At 39.3% G+C, this 21,631-nt stretch overlaps 1 protein-coding gene and 1 long non-coding RNA gene across 7 annotated transcripts in view; one reads left to right on the plus strand and one right to left on the minus strand.

Moving 5' to 3' along the window:
- The window catches only part of LOC132401171 (uncharacterized), a 48,982-nt gene extending 38,513 nt beyond the window's left edge, over positions 1-10,469 (plus strand). Inside the window, exons 4-5 of the long non-coding RNA XR_009514510.1 lie at positions 783-880; positions 10,353-10,469. This is a non-coding gene — a long non-coding RNA (uncharacterized LOC132401171). The remainder of the gene's footprint in view (positions 1-782; positions 881-10,352) is intronic.
- jph1b (junctophilin 1b) overlaps positions 1-21,631 on the minus strand; it is a 136,103-nt gene that overhangs the window by 46,310 nt on the left and 68,162 nt on the right. For all 6 annotated transcript variants that reach the window (XM_059982989.1, XM_059982976.1, XM_059982985.1 and 3 more), the window contains one exon: positions 10,361-10,479. In XM_059982989.1, the coding sequence (XP_059838972.1) occupies positions 10,361-10,479 (119 nt within the window). The remainder of the gene's footprint in view (positions 1-10,360; positions 10,480-21,631) is intronic.

Below are 21,631 nucleotides of genomic sequence, written 5' to 3' on the forward strand. Positions count from 1 at the left end.
GTAGAAGGATATGAGTTATTAACTTCAAATTTTCTGCTCGAGATTTCAGATCTTCACCTACCAGTCTTTTAAATTTAAACAATCTCCCTCAAAAGATAATTGGCAGGTCAGCTTGAACGCGCTTTCACAGGAAAGCAGCATCCATCATCAGGAACCCCCACTACCCAGGTCATGCTCTCTTCTCACTGCTGCCATCAAGAAGAAGGTACAGGAGCCTAAGGACTAGTACCAGCAGGTTCAGGAACAGCTATCATCCCTCAACCATCAGGCTCTTGAATCAGAGGAGATAACTTCACTGCACTTCACTTACAGTTCACTGAACTGTTCCCACAACCTATAGACTCACTTCAAGGGCTCTTCATTTCATATTCTCAATATTTACTGCTTAATTATTATTATTATATTTTTATTTTTTCTCTGCTCAAGCTGGGAAAACCTGAGGTATGGGCATAGCCAAGCACACCCATTTCTTAATTGCTAGGAACTTTAGGACTATTCTAGTGAAGGTTAGTATTGTGGTTTTCTGGAGATTTACATAAATATTACTGTATAGCCCTAATTGTTTAATGTTGTGTTGTGACTTTGGGATGATACCGGTCAATATTACTATTGGGATTATGTATACCCTCTTCATGTTCCCAAAGTCTTACAATTTCCTCTCTTAGTTCAGCATATTTCTGGTGTTTTTCACTGATTGATTTCTGTATGTTGTGTGTGTTTGGAATGGCGAAATCTACTAAGTAAGTTGTTCTTGCTTCTTTATCCTGTATTATTATATCAAGGCAGATATGGATTGTCCTATCTGTAATAACGGATCGGCCGTAATTTAATTAGTGGGACTCTGACTCCAAAACTGGATCAAGCTTGTATTTATAGTAAGGTATGGTTTCTTTTATGAATCTGTATTTTAAATCAAGATTTTGGTGAATGATGTTTCTCACTTGATTGTGCCTGTGTAAGCAATCAGATTGAATTAAACTGCTACAGGATCCTGTAATGTTTAAAGGATGTTTCTGTTTTCTCTTGACATTTTCTGCACTTACTGTCTTGAGTTTGTTGTTGTTATTATTAATATTATTTCTTTTTTTCCCCTTTCTTTTTGTATTAGCACAGTTTGTTGTCTTGCACACTGATTGTCCACCCTGTTGGCATGGTCTTTCATTGATTCTATAATGGTTGTTTTTATTTATTGTGTATGCTTGCAAGAAAATGAATCTCAGGATTGTATATGATGACATGCAAGTAATTTGATAATTAATTTACTTTGTTTTCAGAACTTTGCTCCAAAACTGTGAAATTCAATACCTAATACTATACAGGATGCAGACCCAGTTGAGACTATTAAGTGCCAGGTCAAAATCTATTTATTAAACCTTACTTTTAACTAACATTTTTTTGTCTTTCATTTTCACATTATTCCATTGTAAACCACTTTGAACTACGTAGTCTGTATAAAAAGTGCTTTTTAAATAAATTATCATTATTTATGTGGTACAAACTAAGAAATACGGGAGACCTATTTATAAGGTTCACTTCTTATAATTCACTTGGACATGTTGAGGAAAATTTAATTATGAAATACTGTAACTTGACAAATTCTCATCAAATTTCTCTGCTGGGTGCTATAAATAATCTAGCAAACTTGACGTGATACTAATTGCATCTGGGTGGAATGTAAGCATTTATGCTAAAACAAACTTTATGGGTAAATGTGGAGGTGCAACTGAAAATAGCTGAATAACCCATTAATATCGGGGACAAACGTTTTCTGTCTTGACTGGTATAATCTTGAAAGATACTCTGGAGTAATCAGGGTGGTTTGTGGGCTTTAGGCAGAGGGGAAAGTGGGACGGGGAGAGAGTGGTTTGGAGGTGGGGAATCCATCCAGTTGGGTGCTGAATAGCAGGTGCCACCTTCTTAACTCCTAGCCAACCAGGACTGCTGAAGTAGGCTCACTGCCACAACAGAAATCCAACTAAAATCCATCAATGGCCACTGTTGTAAAATTCCTGCACATTAGGTTAGTGTTATACTCTGTACATAACAAATTTCAAACCCAGATCCTCTTTCACTTCCTTCGTTGCTACTACTAAGACCACTGTCTTAATAGTTAGGATGAAAGGTTAAGCGGTGACCATGGTTGCACCATCAATTGGATGGAAAATGTCCCAAGATACAATTCAGACAAGTTTGTTCGAAGCTCCCTTTAAATAAAACCACTGAAACAGCTCATTTGGTTATTAATTTTACATCATTTGCAGGTTATACTCCGTGTAAACTGTCACATTTACAAACTGCTCTTTTGCTTGTCTTTTTAGGTTAACAAATAGGATTTCACAATCCCAGTAGGACTAACGTTAATTAGAATTTTACAAATGGCCATGAGAGGGTGGCCTTAACCAATTTTGAAAGTAGGTGTAGTCCATGTGCTGAAGATAATCACATAGAGTTGTTAGATAGAGAGCCTGGAGCATAGCAATTCATTTCAAAATCATGATGATGCCACTTGGACAACTTACATGTTGTACCATTCCTACATGCTGCCTTTTTTTGTTTTGCAGGTAATAGGACGTAGTGGGATTGTGAGACACTGTCAGATAAATCTCTGCAAGTCTCTGCGTTGCATTGCAGACAGCGCACAATGCAATGGACATCTCCTCATTCTCAAGGTCATTCCATCACCTGCAAGGAATGGGAGGATTCTTCAAATTTAGGCTCTTATGTCCATGATGGAATTAGGCTTTGTACTTGTATGATCCTGGCAGTGCTCAACTGAGTATGGATGGATTGACAAGTGCTGCGTGTAGACACCATGCAAATAAATGAGACAGATAGGGCAAGGATTAGATGGTTCGATCCTGCTCATTGTGCACTAGGCATGCTTGGTCAGTTTTCCAATATCCCCCAATATGCCTGGAACAGCCAGTAAAGATGAATATGAAATGCCCAACGGCACTGAATAAGAATTCTTACCAAAGCTGATGGATTCAATTCATATCCTGAATAACCAACAGGGTTGACGTCAACTTAATTATTTCAGTGTTATTACATTTATTACATTATTTTCCTTTTCTCTTCTTTAGAATCCTGGTTCTTAAGGTTGTCACAGCTGGGGTGGTAATGGGGATAAGCTCCCACTACCTATAAAGTGCTCCAAATGGCGTGCATCTCCATCAGCCTCAGACAACCAAGTCCAACTCTTGGCCTTCACCTGTGGCTTAGTTACTAGGCCTGGCGGAACTGTTTCTACTGACAAGGGAGGGGGCAAAGGCAGACCACTGGCATCTCAAGACCAGTTGCTTTGGGCAGGTGGGGCTCGTCAGCCTTGGACGGCAGCCCACCTAGGAGAAGGAAAACTCTGATTTTAAACCTCCGCTGCCTTGTGGCCAGACCCACCCGTGGGAAGGGCTTCGGGAGTAAACCTCGAGAAAGAAACCTGGAGCCGCAATCCCTAAGGCAGTTTGATGTTGTTTACAACTTCACTCTGACAACCTCTGCGACGACACTGGGGCCAAGGTGTATTGGTACTTGCCCTTCCCTTGGACTATGTCAGTGACGTGGACAGGGGAAACCCACTGCATGGGCAACAGCTGGTTCTTCAAATCTTCCCGTCAGAGGTGCAAACCCATGATCCCCTAGGATAAATGGCTGCCTGCTACTATTTAGAATCCCACAGGTTAGCTTCTCACCAAAACACTGCCTTCAAGTGGGCGCCACGTAGCGCACTGGTTAGCGTGATGCTATTACAGCTGGGGCGACAGAATTGAAAGTTCAATTCTGATGTCATCAGTAAAGAGTCTGTATGTTCTCTCTGTGGAATGTGTGGGTTTTCTCCTGGTCCTCCCATTTCCTCCCACAGTCTGAAGATGTACCAGTTAGTGGTCATTGTAAATTGCTCCAGTAATTAGACTAGGGTTAAATCGGGAAATTGTTGGGCAGCACGGCTTGGAGGGCTGAAAAGGCCAATTACACACTGCGTCTCAATATATAAACAGCTTTACAGATTGAACTGGCTCAGACCCAGATAACTTTTCAATCTGACGTTCCACTTGGAAAAAAACCCGGTAGATTGTATTTTTGATCATTTTGAGATTGCCAGTTTCCTCTTTGTTCCTCAGTAGGCTGTATCCCACAGATATGATGGCCAATTCTGTGCCTTAGCTCCTGTAGAGAAGGGAGTCTCATGAAAAGACCATGATTACATCACAGACACACTGCCTGCAGCCTTTAAACTACTGAATTCTGCTAGATTGAATTGTTGGAAACTGGCTTCCAGAATCCAATAGGTTCAGTGATAAGGAGTAAAACTCTTCCATTTTATTAGCACTAATTAGAATATAAAACAGGCATCAAGCAAGATTCTAGGTATGAACTTGATTCTCCACTGCAACGTATAAAATATTTAAATTAAAACTGTCTCTTAACATTTTAATCTGTTTTTGTTGAAATGTCTTCTTCATGCATCTGAGATAAAGCAGCACGTAAAGCCATTCCTAAAATTAAAGATGTACAAAGCACTTGGATACTCAAAAGTCAAAAGCAATACTATATAGATGTACTGCAAGTATTTGTAATAGTTAAAAATATACCAAGCAACCATCAGGTATAAATAGGCACCATCATGGGCACAAGCCTCCCCAGTATCGAGGACACCCTCAAAAGGCGGTGCCTCAAGAAGGTGACACTCATCATGCAGGACCCTTGCCATTGAAAGCATTCACTCCTCTCATTACTACCATCAGGGAGTGGGTACAGGAGCCTGAAGACCAAACTCTGAACCTGAAGTTTGCACAAAATCGTCATGTCATCTAAAACTGACAAGACTTCTATAGATGAAGCGGAAAGTTTCCTGACTGGTATGGAAACATCAATGCCCTAGAATGGTAAAGCCTACAAAAAGTGATGAATACAGCCCAGTCCATCACAGGAAAAAGCTCCCCTAACACTGAACTGATTCCACAACCTAAGGACTCTACAACTCATGTTTTCAGTTTTTTTAAGAAAATCAATCTATCTGCTTAGTATTATTTCTTCCTTTCTTTCTTTTCTTTCTTTCCACAGTTTGTCTTCTTTTACAGTTGTTCTTTTTCAGTCTTTGTGTGTATCTTTTCATTGATTCTATTGTACTTCATTATTCTACTATGAATGCCTGCAAGAAAATGAATATCAGGGTATATACATTTCGTGACAGGTGCGTACTTTGATATTAAATTTACACTGAACTCTAAAACTTAATGTTCCAGGAGCAGTTTCTTTCTTTTCACCATCCCATCAGATTTCTGAATGGTCCACAAAATGAAGAATGCTATCTCTCTACCGTCTTTTGAACCATTTAGAAGGATGAGAGGGGATCTGATTGAAACATATAAGATTATTAAGGGATTGGACACACTGGAGGCAGGAAGCATGTTCCCGCTGATGGGTGAGTCCAGAACTAGAGGCCACAGTTTAAGAATAAGGGGTAGGCCATTTAGAACAGAGATGCGGAAAAACTTTTTCACCCAGAGAGTGGTAGATATGTGGAATGCTCTGCCCCAGAAGGCAGTGGAGGCCAAGTCTCTGGATGCATTCAAGAGAGAGTTAGATAGAGCTCTTATAGATAGTGGGGTCAAGGGATACGGGGAGAGGGCAGGAATGGGGTACTGATTGTGTATGATCAGCCATGATCACAGTGAATGGCAGTGCTGTCTAGAAGGGCCGAATGGCCTACTCCTGCACCTACTGTCTGTTGTCTATTTATTTGTTGTAACCTATAGTAATTTGTTAAGCCCACACAATACCGCTGCTGCAAAGCAACACACTTCAGGACTTATTGTTCAGTGACAGTAAACCTGATTTTATTTCTGAAAATTAATTGTTTCTTCCGAAAATGCACAGTATTGCAGTTCATACCACCTCAGAGCCTTTAAAGGACCCATGAATTTAAATCATTGTGCATAACATTTCCTGATAAAAACTCTATTTTTCATGAATTACAGCACTGTGCAAAAGTCTTAGCTAGGGTGTTTAAGACTTTTGCACAGCACTGTAGTAATTTTATGTATTCTTTTTACTGCTGCAAAACAAAACAGATTTCATCACATATGCAAGTGATGCTAAACCTGATTCTGATAGGGGACTCTATTGCAGACTGAGAGTGAGAAGAGACCGGTGAGAAGGGAATTATGGTTGGGGAAAGGGGAAGAGAGAGGAGAGGGAGTGGGAAGTACCAAACAGATATTCTGTAATAATAAATAAATCGATTGTTTGGAACCAAATGACCTTGCCTGGTGTCCAAGGCTGGGTGTGTCTGCACTTGCACCAATCCCTGCCCCAGCACTCTTCTGCTAAACCTTGTATCATTATATTCAACTTAGGTCCACACCATATGAATATATTGAAAATATGCAACTGAACATTGCATGAACATATACAGTACTCCTCAGCCACTGGCCCCACACCCCTCCTGCAGCGCTCCACCCTCAGCCTTCCCAATATCCTTTGCTCGCGTCAGATTTACAATCACACTCTCCGCTCCACACTGACAAATATAGTACTGTGCAAATGTCTTAGGCACTCTAGATATGTATACGTGCCCAAGACCTTGGCACACTACTGTATATATTCATAATTAATCATAATTATGAATTGTCATCAATCACTGAAATTGATAATATGCAATAGCCAATTGTGTATTATCAAGATATTCATATTGATTGAACCTAAACTAAATATAATGGCACAGGGTTTAGCACATTAATGTGAAATAAATTTCTCTGAAACGCTTTAAGAATCCTTCTCAAATCTTCTGACTTTGTACACTGGAGAAGCTGTATAAAGGCATTTTATGCGGATTCTCTGGGTCACTTATTGTGAGAGTAGGAAAGCCCCACACCGTGATTTTTGTGACTGCTGACTCACTGCACCAATCTCAATATCCTTGCCTCCGCAAAATATCCTCTAAAAATACAGAGAGAAAATAAAATCAATGTTTGTTCTGATGCTGTGTGGGAGGAAGGAAGATAAAGTCCTGGCTACTGATATGTTTGACTGTCAAAGCACCTAGTTTATGTGGTTTGAAGAGTGAGCCACTATCCATGCTTTGCACAGCAGGCCTTAGAACAGCACCATTTGTTAATTGCTGTACATTTTATTTGAACATTTGCTCCATAGAAGCTCATTATTTCCAAGTGGAAGAATTGGCAGGACCCTCCTCTAAACGGGAGACCTCTTTAGTCCTTTGCTGAATGTAAGTGACTGCACTTTAAAACTTCTCATTGTGTGAGTAGGAGTAGAGAGGGGTGGGAAGCAAGGCAGACACATTGTTACCTAAACCTCTGGATGTGGGTATTCAGAGGCAATGCTTTAAGAAAACTATACTTCTGTGTGTGTCAAACTCACATATTTTGCCTTATTCGCCCTTCAGCATGCATGGTACTGTAGTGGTTAGCATTATGCTTTACAGTACCAGTGACCCGGGTTCAATTCCCGCCCGGTCTGTATGTTCTCTCCGTTACCGTATGGGTTTCCTCCCACAGTCCAAAGACTAGGATTAAAGGACTGGAAGGGCCTACCCCACATTGTATCTCAACAAACAAACAAACAAACAAATAAATAAATAAATAGATGTTCTGGTGAAGAGCACAACCTGATCTGGCCATTTTTCTCTGTATATTTGATAAATTTGTCAGTGTTCTGTTTCTCCTCTCACAAAATGTGCCAGCAAATGTTGGTGATTTTGGTCACACATAGTATCCAGTCCCAACAGTCCTTTCTTGTATCTCGTGATAGTCATCGTGGTCATGGTTAACACTTGGTGCTAAGTAGAAATTTTCAGGATGCTTATCGTGAAAGATGACTTTTATACCAAAACTGGAATAGAGTAGTAATTGATTTGGAAAAACTTGAGGTGATGATACTTCCAGTACTAAAGATCACTGACTAGGACAGGAATGTGTTGAAATATCCCTGAGGAGTTGCTGCGCTTTACTCTGTGTATTCCTAGTGTGTCAGTGATGTGGGTGTGGAAATAGAATTCAGTGAGAGAATAAAACTGTTGAAGTGAAATGTTGAGCTTCCTGTGTGTTAAAATGATTGGACACATCCAGAAGAATATTTCTGAGTGCTTCTACTTGCACAGAAACAGTGAAGGATCATGACACAAATTACTTAGAATATGCATGTCTATCCTGCACTTGTGGCCCCCTTGGGTAATGTCACAGCTGGCTTGATAAAAAGCTTGACTTAAGCTTCTGGTCAATGTCAACCACAAAGGTGTTAGCAGTGGGAGGATTAATGTTGGCGTGTGAAAGGTTAAACTATCTTCCTCAAAGGGCAATGGAAGCAGAGTTCCAAAGTCACGTGTCTCTCTCTCTCAAATGGATCATCCCTTCTTTTCTTAAAATCAGTGACCTTCTAGTTCCAGGTTCTCTCACATGAAGGAACATGCTTTCCATGTCCACTGTGCCACGATTTCTCAGAATCTGATATGAAGTCTTCTCATCATTCTTCTAAGCTCCAGATACAAGCCTAACCTGATCAATCTTTGATTATAAGGTAGCCTGTCTAATCTAGGTTTAGTATACTTCCTTTGTCTATCAATATAGCTGGAGACCTATACTGTATACAGAAGGTGATAGTGCCTTATATTACAGAAGTATGAATTCCCAATTTCTGTAGTTAAACTCTCCGAATCACTTGCTGTACCTACACATGAGCCCCTTGGGAATCATGCACCAGGACAGACAGCTTCCTCTGGGTACCTCAGAGTTCTGCAATCTCTCACCACTCCCATAAGATGTTCCCTTTTATTTTTCCTGTCAAAATGCACATTCATATTTTCCCACTTTATACCCCATTTGCCAAATCTTGGCCCGATCTATCTTTATCACCTTCATGCAGTTGTCCGGCCATCAGAAATTGGGGAATAGATTAATATTACACCTCGTCTTGCCCAGTGAAAAAGGCCAATGGAAAAAGATCTTAATTATCCAAGCCTACTCACTGACCTAAGACAGCTTTATTCAAATTATAAGGATACATCAATTTGGAAATGATCAGAAATAAGGGTCAAAATAGGTGGAAGTCCTCAGTGAAGTGGAGGAATCTATATCAGAGGCTGGTGATTCTGTGGAATTCGTTGCCATTGATGGCCAAGTCATTGCGTATATTTAAAGCAAAGGTTGATAGGTTCTTGATTAGTAAAGGCATCAAAGATCACAGGGAGAAGGCAGAGATATGGGTCAAAAGGGATAATAAACCAGTCATAATTGAATGGCAGAGCAGACTTGATGGGCCAAATGACCTAATTCTGTTTCTATGTCTTACAATCTTACGGACTTAAAATCAAAAGCCTTGCATATGGATAATTTCTACAATATGGAGGATTATGAAACCTGAACCAGCATTAGTTAAAAAGAGTCAACAAGAAAAATAGTTGGTGGACTGAGTCCAAATGCCCAGGTTAATTAGGATTCAGAGAAAAAGGAAAGTTGCAAGCGAAGACAGACTGTTTATTAAAAGTCAGTCAAGTGCACAGGTTATTTCGTTAAATGACATATGCCCAGAAACTATTTGAAAATGCATTATGTAACCAAAGTGGCCTTGGACTTGCACCAGGAGCAATACTGCATTCGCAACCATGATGTAAAAACACCCGAATCTTTTCAATTTACATTGTAAATTTGATTACTTAATTTTCAGTTAATGGTGCATGTGTATTCCTGACAACATTATGCATTAAACAAAGAGCAAAGCACACTTGGAAAGTATACTGGTAATTTGTAACATCTGTTGGATATGGGGTTTACCATGACAACCAACAGATATCCTGATAGCTACTGGTGCCTCGTTTGTATGCAGAGAGAGGGTTCGTATGGGAAATTACACAACATACAGAAAACCAACAGGCAAGAAAATAAAAGATACTCTCCAATATAGGTCTCAGCTTTCTAATGCTGTTGTTCAATTTAAATCTTTTAGATATTAACTGTTGTGACCACAGTTTTGATTCATTTGTTGTGATCAGAAAACAGGTTTGCAATGTAGCAATTACCGGAATACAGATTTCAGAAATATGAATAAAGTATTAGTTTCAAATATTGTAGTTAGATATTTGAGATTCATCAAAATTGATTCTATAAGAAATTAGTTCAACTGAAAAGATTCATATAACAATTATAGCACGGAAACAGGCCATCTCAGCCCTTCCAGTCCGTGCAGAACAATCCCAATTCAATCCCAATTTTTATCACAACTGGTGCATCACTTCATTTCAAACTTGCACGTCGTGAAATACCAGATTTTCAACTTGTGAATATAAACAAAATTTGAACCCATCTCCTGAATAGTTTCTTTTGTGTGTCAAAATGTAGGAGTTTACCTGGCTGGCAGAAGGTCGGGGACAATTCCCTGGCAACTCCCCTGGCGATGTCGGATTCCTGGCGAGCCGCTTGTGCGGCAGCATCTGCTGCATCAGCTTTGGCCCTCGCATGTGCGGTTCTGCAGATAGAGGAAAAACGTGTCAGCTAGATAGCAGCGGATCTCTTAGACATCAATTTCGGCTCGATGAGGAATCACGTTCCAGGAGGGCTCGCCACGATGCTTCGTGTCCCTCAACTACCAAAAAGACAAGAATATGAACGGAGCGATGTTACAATTTGCCCCCGACAAACAGGAGCAAAAAAAAAAATGCTGTTTTGAATAAAAGCTTTTTTTTTACTGTTTAAAGAGTATTATTTGTATCAATTCCAAAAATTAAGATCAACATCATTTGGCTTATTTATATCAATATATGTTATGTAAGAATGTAATGAAAAACAATTTCAAGCAAACAATATATTTGATATACGCCTTTGATGTTGCGCCGTGCTTCTCACAGATTTGCTGGCTTCAGCACTTTTTATTTGAAATACCTTTGTCACTGGGTAATTTTACAGAATTAGAAGGAGAAAGGACATGCTTGGACCTTGCTTTCCTTGGTGCACTTGCCAAGAAATGAGTGAAATGTTAAGACTAGTTCTCTGACACAATAAGCCAAATAACTGAGCGCATTAGAGAGAAAATTGGACTCAGGTTCCCAACAAGTTGTAAACACACCTGCACAGAGCTTGAAAAAGGCTGGGAAGTGTGCTGTGCTCCAGTCAATATTGTCCAGTACATGATGGGAATGCTCGGATTGTGTGATCTTTAATCCAAATTATCAAAAGCTGATGCTGTAAGAGATGGGGAGTTAAAAAATTGCTATTTATTTAAATTTGCATTTGCACAGTTTGTTGTCCATTGACCTTGTTTACAGTTACTGTTCTATAGATTTGCTAAGTATGCCCACAGTTTTAAAAGAAGTCCCAGGGTTGTACATGGTGATATGTATATACTCTGATAATAAATTTTACTTTGAACTTTGAAATTAACTTTCCTCAGAATTGTCTTTCGGACTTCTAGGAGATAGCAGTTTCAACACAAACACAGCTGCTATGGCCTTTATTAAGCTGGACAGAGACATTGCCGTCATTGAAGATTAAAGATGTGGCATGTATCCAAATAGCTCGCCTACATACCTTTTGGCATGCAATGAAATGGTCTGCCCTGCACTGTTAAATCCATTTTACAATAGTACACGTTGAATTGTGGTAAAGGGGACACGGCTGAAAGAAAGAGGCATCACAAATACGACACTGTCATGGCGTAAGCTGGAGAGCGTACTATCCTGACAAAGTTCTTCCCAAGAAGATGTGGATTGATTTGCTGGAGAGGAAGCTGGAATGGATGATGAATCTGGACACCCTGATCACTTTGTACTATCAAACCTGATGTCCATAAGACAGCAGTCAAACAAACTCAAGATTAGGCCAACAACTGGCAAAATCAAAATTCTAGGCTTGCTTCTCTGCTGCACTTTAAGGTGATGATTCAAATATTTTAAACCTTACACAGGGCTGAGCTGCTTACTGTTTCACCCTCGTAAACAGAAAAAACCATGGGATGGGGACGCACACCCATTAAGCCCCCATCCATTGAACAAACTGACAGGTAGTCCTAGGCTTTGAGTCCCCTGCTCCAGCCTGTTACCTGTGTCTTCCGGTTCTCTTAGTGACAAAAAATCTCTTAATCTCAGCTTCAGCGCATTTCATTCACAAATACCTGGGTCAGAGAGTTTGGATTGCTTAATTATTATTATTATTTTCTCTCTTGTATTTGCAGTTTGTTGTCTTTTGTCCATTGGTCATTTGTCCACATTGTTGGGTGATATTTTCAGAATCAGGATTAGGTTTAATATCACTGGCATATGTTGTAAAATTAGTTGTTATGTGGCAGCAGTACAGTGCAATACATAAACAATAAATACTGTAACTTACAGTAAGCATTACAGAAAATACTTACTGTAATTCTTAATTACATATATAAAACTGTTTATATATATATATATTTATTTTAAAAGTTAAAATAAACAAGTGTGCAAAAAAATGAAAGAGAAACACAAAGTAGTGAAGTGGTGTTCATGGGTTCAATGTCCATTCAGAAATCCGATGGCAGAGGGGAAAGGGCTATTTGTTGATTCTAACTGTTGGATTTACTGAGTATGCCTGCACAAAAACAGATCTCACAGTGACAAACATGTACTTTGATAACAAATTCACTTTGAACTTTGAATTAAATTTCTCCTTATCCCACTCTCAACTGTCTGAAGTGTGGACTATGTCACCTCACTCTTTCATAAAAAGGTAAGCTGGTGGTTTAACAACCATTTCTGTTTCATTTATTATTAACTTTGCTCCTTGAATCTAAAATATGGTGAAGGGATTTAAAATGATCTGCTGCACATGAAATTGACCAGCCCTTTAAATCCCAGTCCAGTAACTGTGATCATGATACTATTGTGTTCACTCGAAATCCAGCATTGATCAGAGTGAAGGGTTTCTTTTTAGTCCTGACGAAGGGTTTTGACCTGAAACGTTGACTGCTTCTTTCAATGGATGCTGCCTGACCTGCTGAGTTCATCCAGCTTTTTTGTATGTATTGATCAGATTTCAATTTCTCAGCTCTCAGTTGGGACTTGAATTTGTGCCTCTGTTTTTTATCCAGACTTCAATGGATAAGGTCCAATATTTTAACATCATATTATTACCTCAATGTGAAGGAGCTTCAGCTATCAACTGGGAGCAGTAAAGTCAACCTCTGCTTTTGTCACATCTGTGGTACCAGCAGGTCTCTGGGTGGGATGTTTATCACAAGATAAAAATGGTGTCCCATTTAGAATCCTACAAGAAGTTGTGGACACAAACCAGTCCATCACGGGTAAAGTCCTCCCCACCATTGAGCACATCTATACAGAGTGTTGTCGCTGAAAGCAGCATCCATCAGAAGCAACCCCCAGCACCCAGGTCATGCTCTCTTCTCCCTGCTGCCATCAGAAAGAAGGTACAGGAGCCTCAGGGCTTGCACTACCAGGTTCAGGAACAGTTATTACCTCTCAACCGTCAGGCTCTGGAACTAGAGGGAATAACTTCATTTGCCCCACCACTGAAATTTTCCCACAACTCTTCATCTCATGTTCTTGATATTCATTGCTTGCTTGCTTATTAATTGATTGATTATTATTATTTCTCTTTTCCTTTCTTTTTGTATTTGTACGGTTTGTTGACTTTTGTGTACGGATTATTTGCCTTTCATTGATTCTGTTATGGTTATGTATTTACGGAGTACACCCATGGGAAAATAAATCTCTAGGTTGTATATGATGAAATATATGTACTTTGATAATAAATTTACGTTGAACTTTGACCATAAGAGAAACAAAGCAAATGAAATCAGTGACTAAATAATCCAGTTTGCTGTGGTTGACTGGGCATCAGAAGAAAGCCCAGTTATCTTTAGAAATGACATGTCACCTCTGATGTTGTCAGCAAAACAAAAGAGGTGGTCATTGACTTCAGGAAGGGGGCCGTGCACTTGCTTCTGTCTTCATCAATGGTGCTGAGGTTGAGAGAGTGCTTCCCTGTTCTAGGAGTGACCATTACTTATAGTCTTTCCTGGTCCAAACATGTAGACATCATGGCCAAGAACCTCTACTTGCCCAGGAGGCTGATGAAATTTGGCTCTCCCCATTGACCCATACCAATTTTCTATTGATCTACCATGGAAAAGCAACCTAGCTTTATGTATAAGCTTGGTATGGTTACTGTTCTGCATGTGACCACAAGGAACTGTGGATTCAACACAGTAATCAGCTTCTCCTCCATGAACTCTCTCTAATCTTCTCACTGCCTCAGTAAAGCAGCCGGCATTATCAAATACCCCACCCAGCTCAGACATTCTCGTTTCACCCCTCTCTCGTTGGGCAGAAGGTATAAAAGCCTAGAAGCATGTACCACCAGGCTCAAAGACAGCTTCTAACCTGCTATTATAAATCTATTAAATTGTTCCTTAGTATCATAAGATGGACTCATGACCTCACAATCTACCTCGTTATGATCGACCCGCACTGCACTTTCTCTGTAGCTGTTGCGCTTTAATCCGCACTCTGTTTTTTGTTTCACCTTATTCTACCTCAATGCACTGTTGCAATGATTTGATCTGTAAGACCAGCATGCAAAACAAACTTTTTGCTCTGCCTTGAAACGTGTGACAATAAGAAACCAATTCCAACTCTTTATGGCAAAAAAACTCATAAACCTTCAGTTTAGCATCAGTTCCAAAATACAACACCCACAGTAGAACAACATTCTTTCAATCCTGTTTTGACGTGCTAAGCATAGGTAAAATTGGCTCATCCGTAAACTGGTTTTCATCTGCTGGCAGAAGTAACAAAAGTACTTGTATATTGTATACATGAACCACCTGCTTTAAAGAATATGTCTTGAATAAACAGGGTAAATTGTGTTTGCTAAAGATTCACAAGTACCTTTGAGAAACAGTATCAATAAATTTGAAATAATTGCTCACTACAGATTTGTAATTTGCATTCCTTTAGTGTGATAAGTAATGATCGACGTGGCTGTGGATGATACTGATATCATCAGGAAAACATTGAAGCAGAGTTAGGATATTTTGCCCGTCAAGCCTGTACCGCCATTAGATCTTGGCTAACTTATTTTCCCTCTCCCACAAGCAATGTGGTAGCGCGGTGGCCAGAACATTGTCCTACAACAGCAGCTATAAGTCTGGGGTTCAAATCCCACTGCAGTCAACAAAGAGCCAGCACACTCGCCCCACAACCTCGTGAGCCTCAATGGGTCCCAAGTATAATTGGCAGTTAAGTGACATTTATTTCCTGAGGTGAAGTATTTGATGCAAATGGTTATCCCTGGGATAACATGGCTAAATTAATTTACATACAACAAAGGATGTGACTGAAAGTTGGACCAGAGTAAACTATGTTGGCCAACTACACGGCAGGGTGTTAATGGAAAGAATTTCCTTTCCATTGTAGGTGGAAAGTGGTATGTAGATGGACTTTGGCAGGAAAATTCTATTCAATTTTTCAACATTTTAATACATTTTCCTTAAATTCTGAAGATTAAGTGAAATAAAGCAACAAAAGAAATGCAGTTGTGATACAAGCAATATTTAATTTGTATAATCCTTGGGTCCAATCCCCAGTCAGCCTGATCCCTCCTCCCAGCACCTCCCACCCATTCTATCCGGCACACAGGCTTCCAATCTCCATCCTCCCTTCGTCTCTCCAACCGCAGAACTGGACAGAGCCCAGATTCCTGAATGAAAATACTTTTACAAGTATTATTATTTGCTTTACTTACTGCATCTACTCCAGTAAATCACTAATACAAACCCTCTCTACAACGACAGCTATTTTCTTCTCAGAACTTTCACTGAAGTGACAATTAGGAAATGCTCAGCTCGAGAGTTGGGTGGAGAGGGATAGAAAGACATCTGGTAATGTTCTGATGTTCTGGCCAAGTGCTCAGTTGTTTCACACCTATAAAGTGCCAGGAAATGGACTGACATTATCAGTTTCTATTGTGGGATTTTGCTGATAGCATGCTTCAATGGATTTGGATCATCATGAAAGAAAATGAAAATGTAATGAATGTGAAAGCTATAGATTTATTGCTAGCTATGTGATATTCAAGTACTTTTTAAATGTTATCTGAATTTAGGAGTGGATTAATGACCGCATTCCTTGGTTTGTAACATTTCAGAAAATAAATTCTACAATCTGTGGTGTTGAAAATGATATTAAAGGATATTGTGTTTATGGTCTGTGGGCTTTTTCATCGCCTGTTTCTTTTCCGTTTTGTGGTGCGAGGGGAAGATGTTTGGGGGTTGAAGTTCTGTTGGTTGTTTTTGTGCAGGGGAGGGATTGCTTTTTGGGGACCGATGTTCCTGTTCCGTTTTGTCTGGGGAGAGGGTGATTTTGGGAGGTTGATGATCGGGATGCTGTTCTTTTTTGTTTGGGGAGGGTGGGTTTGATGTTCCTCTCTGAACAACTTTCAAGTTCTTTCTTTCTTTTGTGGCTATCTGGAGAAGACAAATTTCAGAGTTGTGTATGGATATAAGCTTTGATAATAAATGAACCTTTGAAAGCAATATGTTGTGATTTATGACTCAGAAGTGTTGGACAAGACAAAATTCAGTTCTTATTAAAGCCTTATTTAGTATAACACAAAAACTTCACACAGAATATTACAGCTTGAAAATTAAGTAAGGGAACATTTTGGAAATCCTTGGTTGAGAGATCAGGCCAATCTTAATGGAAAAGAGAAATACAGTTAGAAGAGATATTTATGGAGGGCATTCCAGCTGATAATGGTAATGATTAAAAGCATGAAGATTTGAAATGTTAATGCTATGCTTGTGTAGATATTGACTTTGATCATACTGTCTACACAACTTAATAATTCTGATGTGGAACATTAACATACAGTTACATCATGCACAATTTCTCTGCTTTTATCTGTAGCAGCAGGTCTTGCCGAAGGACAAAAGTTTCAATAAACAAAGACTGAACCACAGAACATCAGTACAGCCAGGAGCGATAGGATGGGCTAAACCTGGGGAAATGCCAAAGAACGAGAATGTAGATGTGAACAAGAAGATCTCAGTGGAATGGTGACATCAGGCATCCAACACAGAAGCTGGCAGAAAGGATACCACAATGACAAGATCGTGTGACGGCCACTGCCAGTCTGTATCTGATATTAATTGACAGCATTTGACACAGAAGCAATAGAAGCTATTCCAGCCAACTATCCACGAAAGCAGTAGACCCAGCCAGCTATTCATTAAAGCAGCCAGCCATCTATTAAAACAATCAATCTCCATTAATAAACAAGTTCAATCCTTATAACTGAGCTGCCAGATGTCAGATAAACTGGTAATCATTAGAACCATCTCAGCAACAAACTATTTCTTAAGAACAAAGATTCAAGATTGTTTATTGTCATTAATCAGTACACAAGAGTAAATGATTGATACTCTGAATCTGATGCAGGATTAAAAAAATAACACACCAAAAAAGACAAAAAAATCTGAATACATAAGATTAGCTTATAGACTGGGTAGATGTACATAAAATAACGCTAGATACAGGAGTATTTGCACACAAGGTGACTCTGACAGGCAATGATAAAGTAGTAGTGGGGGGTGTAGTGGGGTGGGTTAATGGATGGAAGTGTTGATCAGCCTGATGAACTTTGCTTCTATTAAAACTGGCCCTTACTTCTATTAACAGGTACAGTGCACTGCTCTTAATCAGTTCGAAGCTTAGATTAAGAGACAAAGGAAAACTAAGAATACAACACTTGGAATCTGATATTTATAAAACCCTCTAAAATACTTTATATTCCAATGTCTCACATTATAACAGTATTCATTTCCACAGGGTTTGTTCAGCAGTACTTCATTTGCCATGCTTGTCCAAAATAGATAGCAAATATAGATCATAACTACATTACAACTTACTGCCACTAACAGCATTTTAATGGTGCGGGAGACAGCAAAGAGCCAACTGTTGAGTGGTGCAGTTTGAGACAGCAATGATAGAATATGTCTTTAATCGTTCTTCTGGCCCCATTTAAAGTTGCTTTACCATTTACAAATGTATTCCTGAGAGCCATTAGCTTTGGCACTACCTTAGTGGTTGAATTCAGCTCTGTCGGCATCATCTGAATGAATTGACTGGTGCACAAGAAATCTATTTTTATTTGTTGCAAGCTGGGTCTTGCCACAGGTCAAATCCCTTCCATACCAAGGCATAAGCTCACATATGAAACAAATATATTTAGTTTAATGTTTTCTGTAAGATAGCAGCCAATAATAGTCAATAGCTTTAAACTATGATGAATATTGGAAATGAATTGCTAGCTTAATTGTGAACTGTTCATTAGAATAGTGCATTTTGGAAAATGTTTTCAAAAATCTAACAGTGATGATTATTGGAAGAGAACAGGATTATCTTGGAATTTTAGAGATGTTATCTAGAAGTCCACTCTACTGGGTCTCCAGATAAAAACAAACTGAACATTTAAGGTTGCTAAATTTAGAAACATGCTAGTTGGTGTTATAAAGAGACCTAATCTACACACACTAATGGCAAAGCTGCTACTTAAAATGCCAAAATTCCTCTTATACCAGTCTGCAATACTTCCTCAATGAAAGATAGCCATTATTCAAATGCATACCATTTTCAGTTTATTGAAAGCACAACCAAATTTGGACGTGGTTGGGACTGATAGCATTTACTGTATGGGTACAGACAAATCCTTCCAATTGATCCATGTCTGGTATTTTTCTCCAAACAAGTTACCACCCACTTTATTATCATATCTTTCTCTTCCTGTTACTGATGTTTCTATTAAAATCGGTTATTACTTAGTTCTTGAATCAAAACCATGGGCAGGAATACAGAGGGTGTGGCATTGCTCTGTTGGTAAAAAAATTAAATTAAATCATTAGAAAGAGGTTATATAGGGTCAGAAGGTGTTGAATCGCTGTGGATAGAGCTAAGGAAATGCAAGGGTAAAGTAACCCTTATGGGAGTTGTGTACAGACCCCCCAAAGATGTGGTCTACAGGTTACAAAGGGAGATAGAAAATGCATGCCAAAAAGGCAATGTTACAATAGTCACAGGGGATTTCAACATTCAGGCAGATAGGGAAAATCAGGTTGGTGCTGAATTCCAGGAAGGGGAGTTTCTAGAATGCCTACAAGATGGCTTCTTAGAGCAGTTCATGGTTGAGCCCACTAGGGGAACAGCTATTCTGGATTGGGTGTTGTGGAATGAACCGGAATTGATTTGAAAGCTAAAGAAAAAGAACCCAAGTGATCATAATATGATCAAATTTTCCTTGAAATTTGGGAAGAAGCTAAAGTCAGACATTTCAGTATTACAGTGGAGTAAAGGAAGTTACAGAGGCATGAGAGAGGAGTTGTCCAGAATTGATTGGAAATGAACACTGGCAGGGATGATGGAGAGCAGCAATGGCTGGAATTTCTAGAAGCAACTTGGAGGGTGCAGGATATAGACATCCCAAATCGGAAGAAAGATTCTAAAAGCATTTAAATATGAACATAAGGCAATTAAAAAGTAACTAAGAAGGTAAAGATGGAACACAAAAGTAAGCTAGTCAATAATATTAAAGAGGATATCAAAAGTTTCTTCAGATACATAAAGTGTGAAAGGGAGGTGAGAGTGGATATCAGTCCACTGGAAAATGATTATGGACAAGTAATGGGGGGACAAGGAAATAGTGGATGAACTGAATAAGTATTCTGCATCAGTCTTCACTGTGGAAGACACTAGCAGTATGGTGTAAGTCCCAGGTGTCAGGGGTCATGAAGTGTGTGAAGTTACCATAACTAGAGAGAAGGTTCTGGGGAAACTGAAAGTTCTGAAGGTAGATAAGTCACCTGGACCAGATGGACCATACCCCAGGATTCTGAAAGAGATAGCTGGAGAGATGGTGGAGGTATTAATAATGATCTTTCAAGAATCACTGGACTCTGATATGGTTCCAGAAGACTGGAAAATGGCAAATATCATTCCACTCTTGAAGAAGCGAGAAAGGCAAAAGAAAGGAAATTATAGGCCAGTTAGTCCGACCTCTAACAGTTGGGAGGATGTTGGAGTCGATTGTTAAGGACATTGTTTCGGGGTACTTGATGCACATGATAAAATGGGTTATACCCAGCATGGTTTTGTCAAGGGAAAATCTTGCTCGACAAATCTGTTGGAATTCATTGAAGAAATAACAAGGAGGATAGACAAAGGAGAATTGGTTGATGTTGTATACTTGGATTTTCAGAAGGTGTCACACATGAGGCTGCTTAACAAGCTAAGAGCCCATGGTATTATAGGAAAGATTCTTGCATGGATAAAGCAGTGGCTGACTGGCAGGAGGCAAAGAGTGGGAATAAAGGGAGCCTTTTCTGAGTGGCTGCTTGTGACTAGTAGTGTTCCATGGGAGTCTGTGTTGGGACTGATTCTTTTTAAGTTATATGTCAATAATTTCGATGAAATTGATGGCTTTGTTGCAAAGTTTGCAGACGATACAAAGATAGGTGGAGGAGCAGGTAGTTTTGAGGAAATAGGCAGACTACAGAAGGACAGACAGATTAGAAGAAGTGGCAGATGGAATACAGTGTCAGGAAGTGTATGGTCATGCACTTCGGTAGAAGAAATGAAAGAGTTGACTATTTTCTAAATGGAGAGAATTACAAAAAAACTGAAGTGCAAAATTATTTAGGAGTCCTTGTGCAGGATTCCCTAAAGGTTAATTTGAAAGTTGAGTCCATGGTGAGGAAGGCAAATATGATGTTAGCAGGAGGTTCATGAAAATAATTCCAGGATTAAACGCTTGTCATATAAAGAGCATTTGATGGGTCTGTATTCACTAGAATTCAGAAGAATGAGGTGACCTAATTGAAACCTATCAAATGGTGAAAGGCCTTGATAGAGTGAATATGGAAATGATGTTTCCTATGGTGGAAGTATCTAAGACCAGGGGATGCTGTCTCAAAATGGATGGGTGTCCTTTTAGAGCAGAGATGAGAGGGATATTCTTAAGCCAGAGAGTGGTGAATCTGTGGAATTCGTTGCCACTGGTATCTGTGGAGGCAAAGTCTTTAAATACATTTACATTTACTTTTGAGATTGATAAGATTCTTGATTGGTCAGGGCATGAAGGGATACAGGGAGAAGGCAGGAAACTGGGGCTGAGAGGAAAATCAGATGAGCAATGATGAAATGGCGGAGCAGACTCGATGGGCCAAATGGTCTAATTCTGCTCCTACATTTTATGGTCTTATAGCCTAACCATTCAATCCCTCATGTTCAGTTGGATTAGAACATACCACTGGTTATGAAAGCATCTGACTTTCTTCCAAGCTACACTCAATCAGATTTTAGAATCAGAATCAGAATCAGGTTTATTATCATCGGCCTGTGGCGTGAAATCTGTTAACTTAGCAGCAGCAGTTCAATGCAAACATAATATAGAAGAAAAAAATACAATAAAAATAATTATAAATAAATAAGTAAATCAATGACAGTATACGTATATTGAATAGGTTAAAACGTGCAAAAAAAAATATTGTATGTTAAAAAAAAGTGAGGTAGTGTCCAACGGTTCAGTGTTCATTTAGGAATTGGATGGCAGAGGGGAAGAAGCTGTTCCTGAATCGCTGACTGTGT

The sequence above is a fragment of the Hypanus sabinus genome, chromosome 1, assembly GCF_030144855.1.
Source record: "Hypanus sabinus isolate sHypSab1 chromosome 1, sHypSab1.hap1, whole genome shotgun sequence".
Lineage (NCBI taxonomy): Eukaryota > Metazoa > Chordata > Chondrichthyes > Myliobatiformes > Dasyatidae > Hypanus > Hypanus sabinus.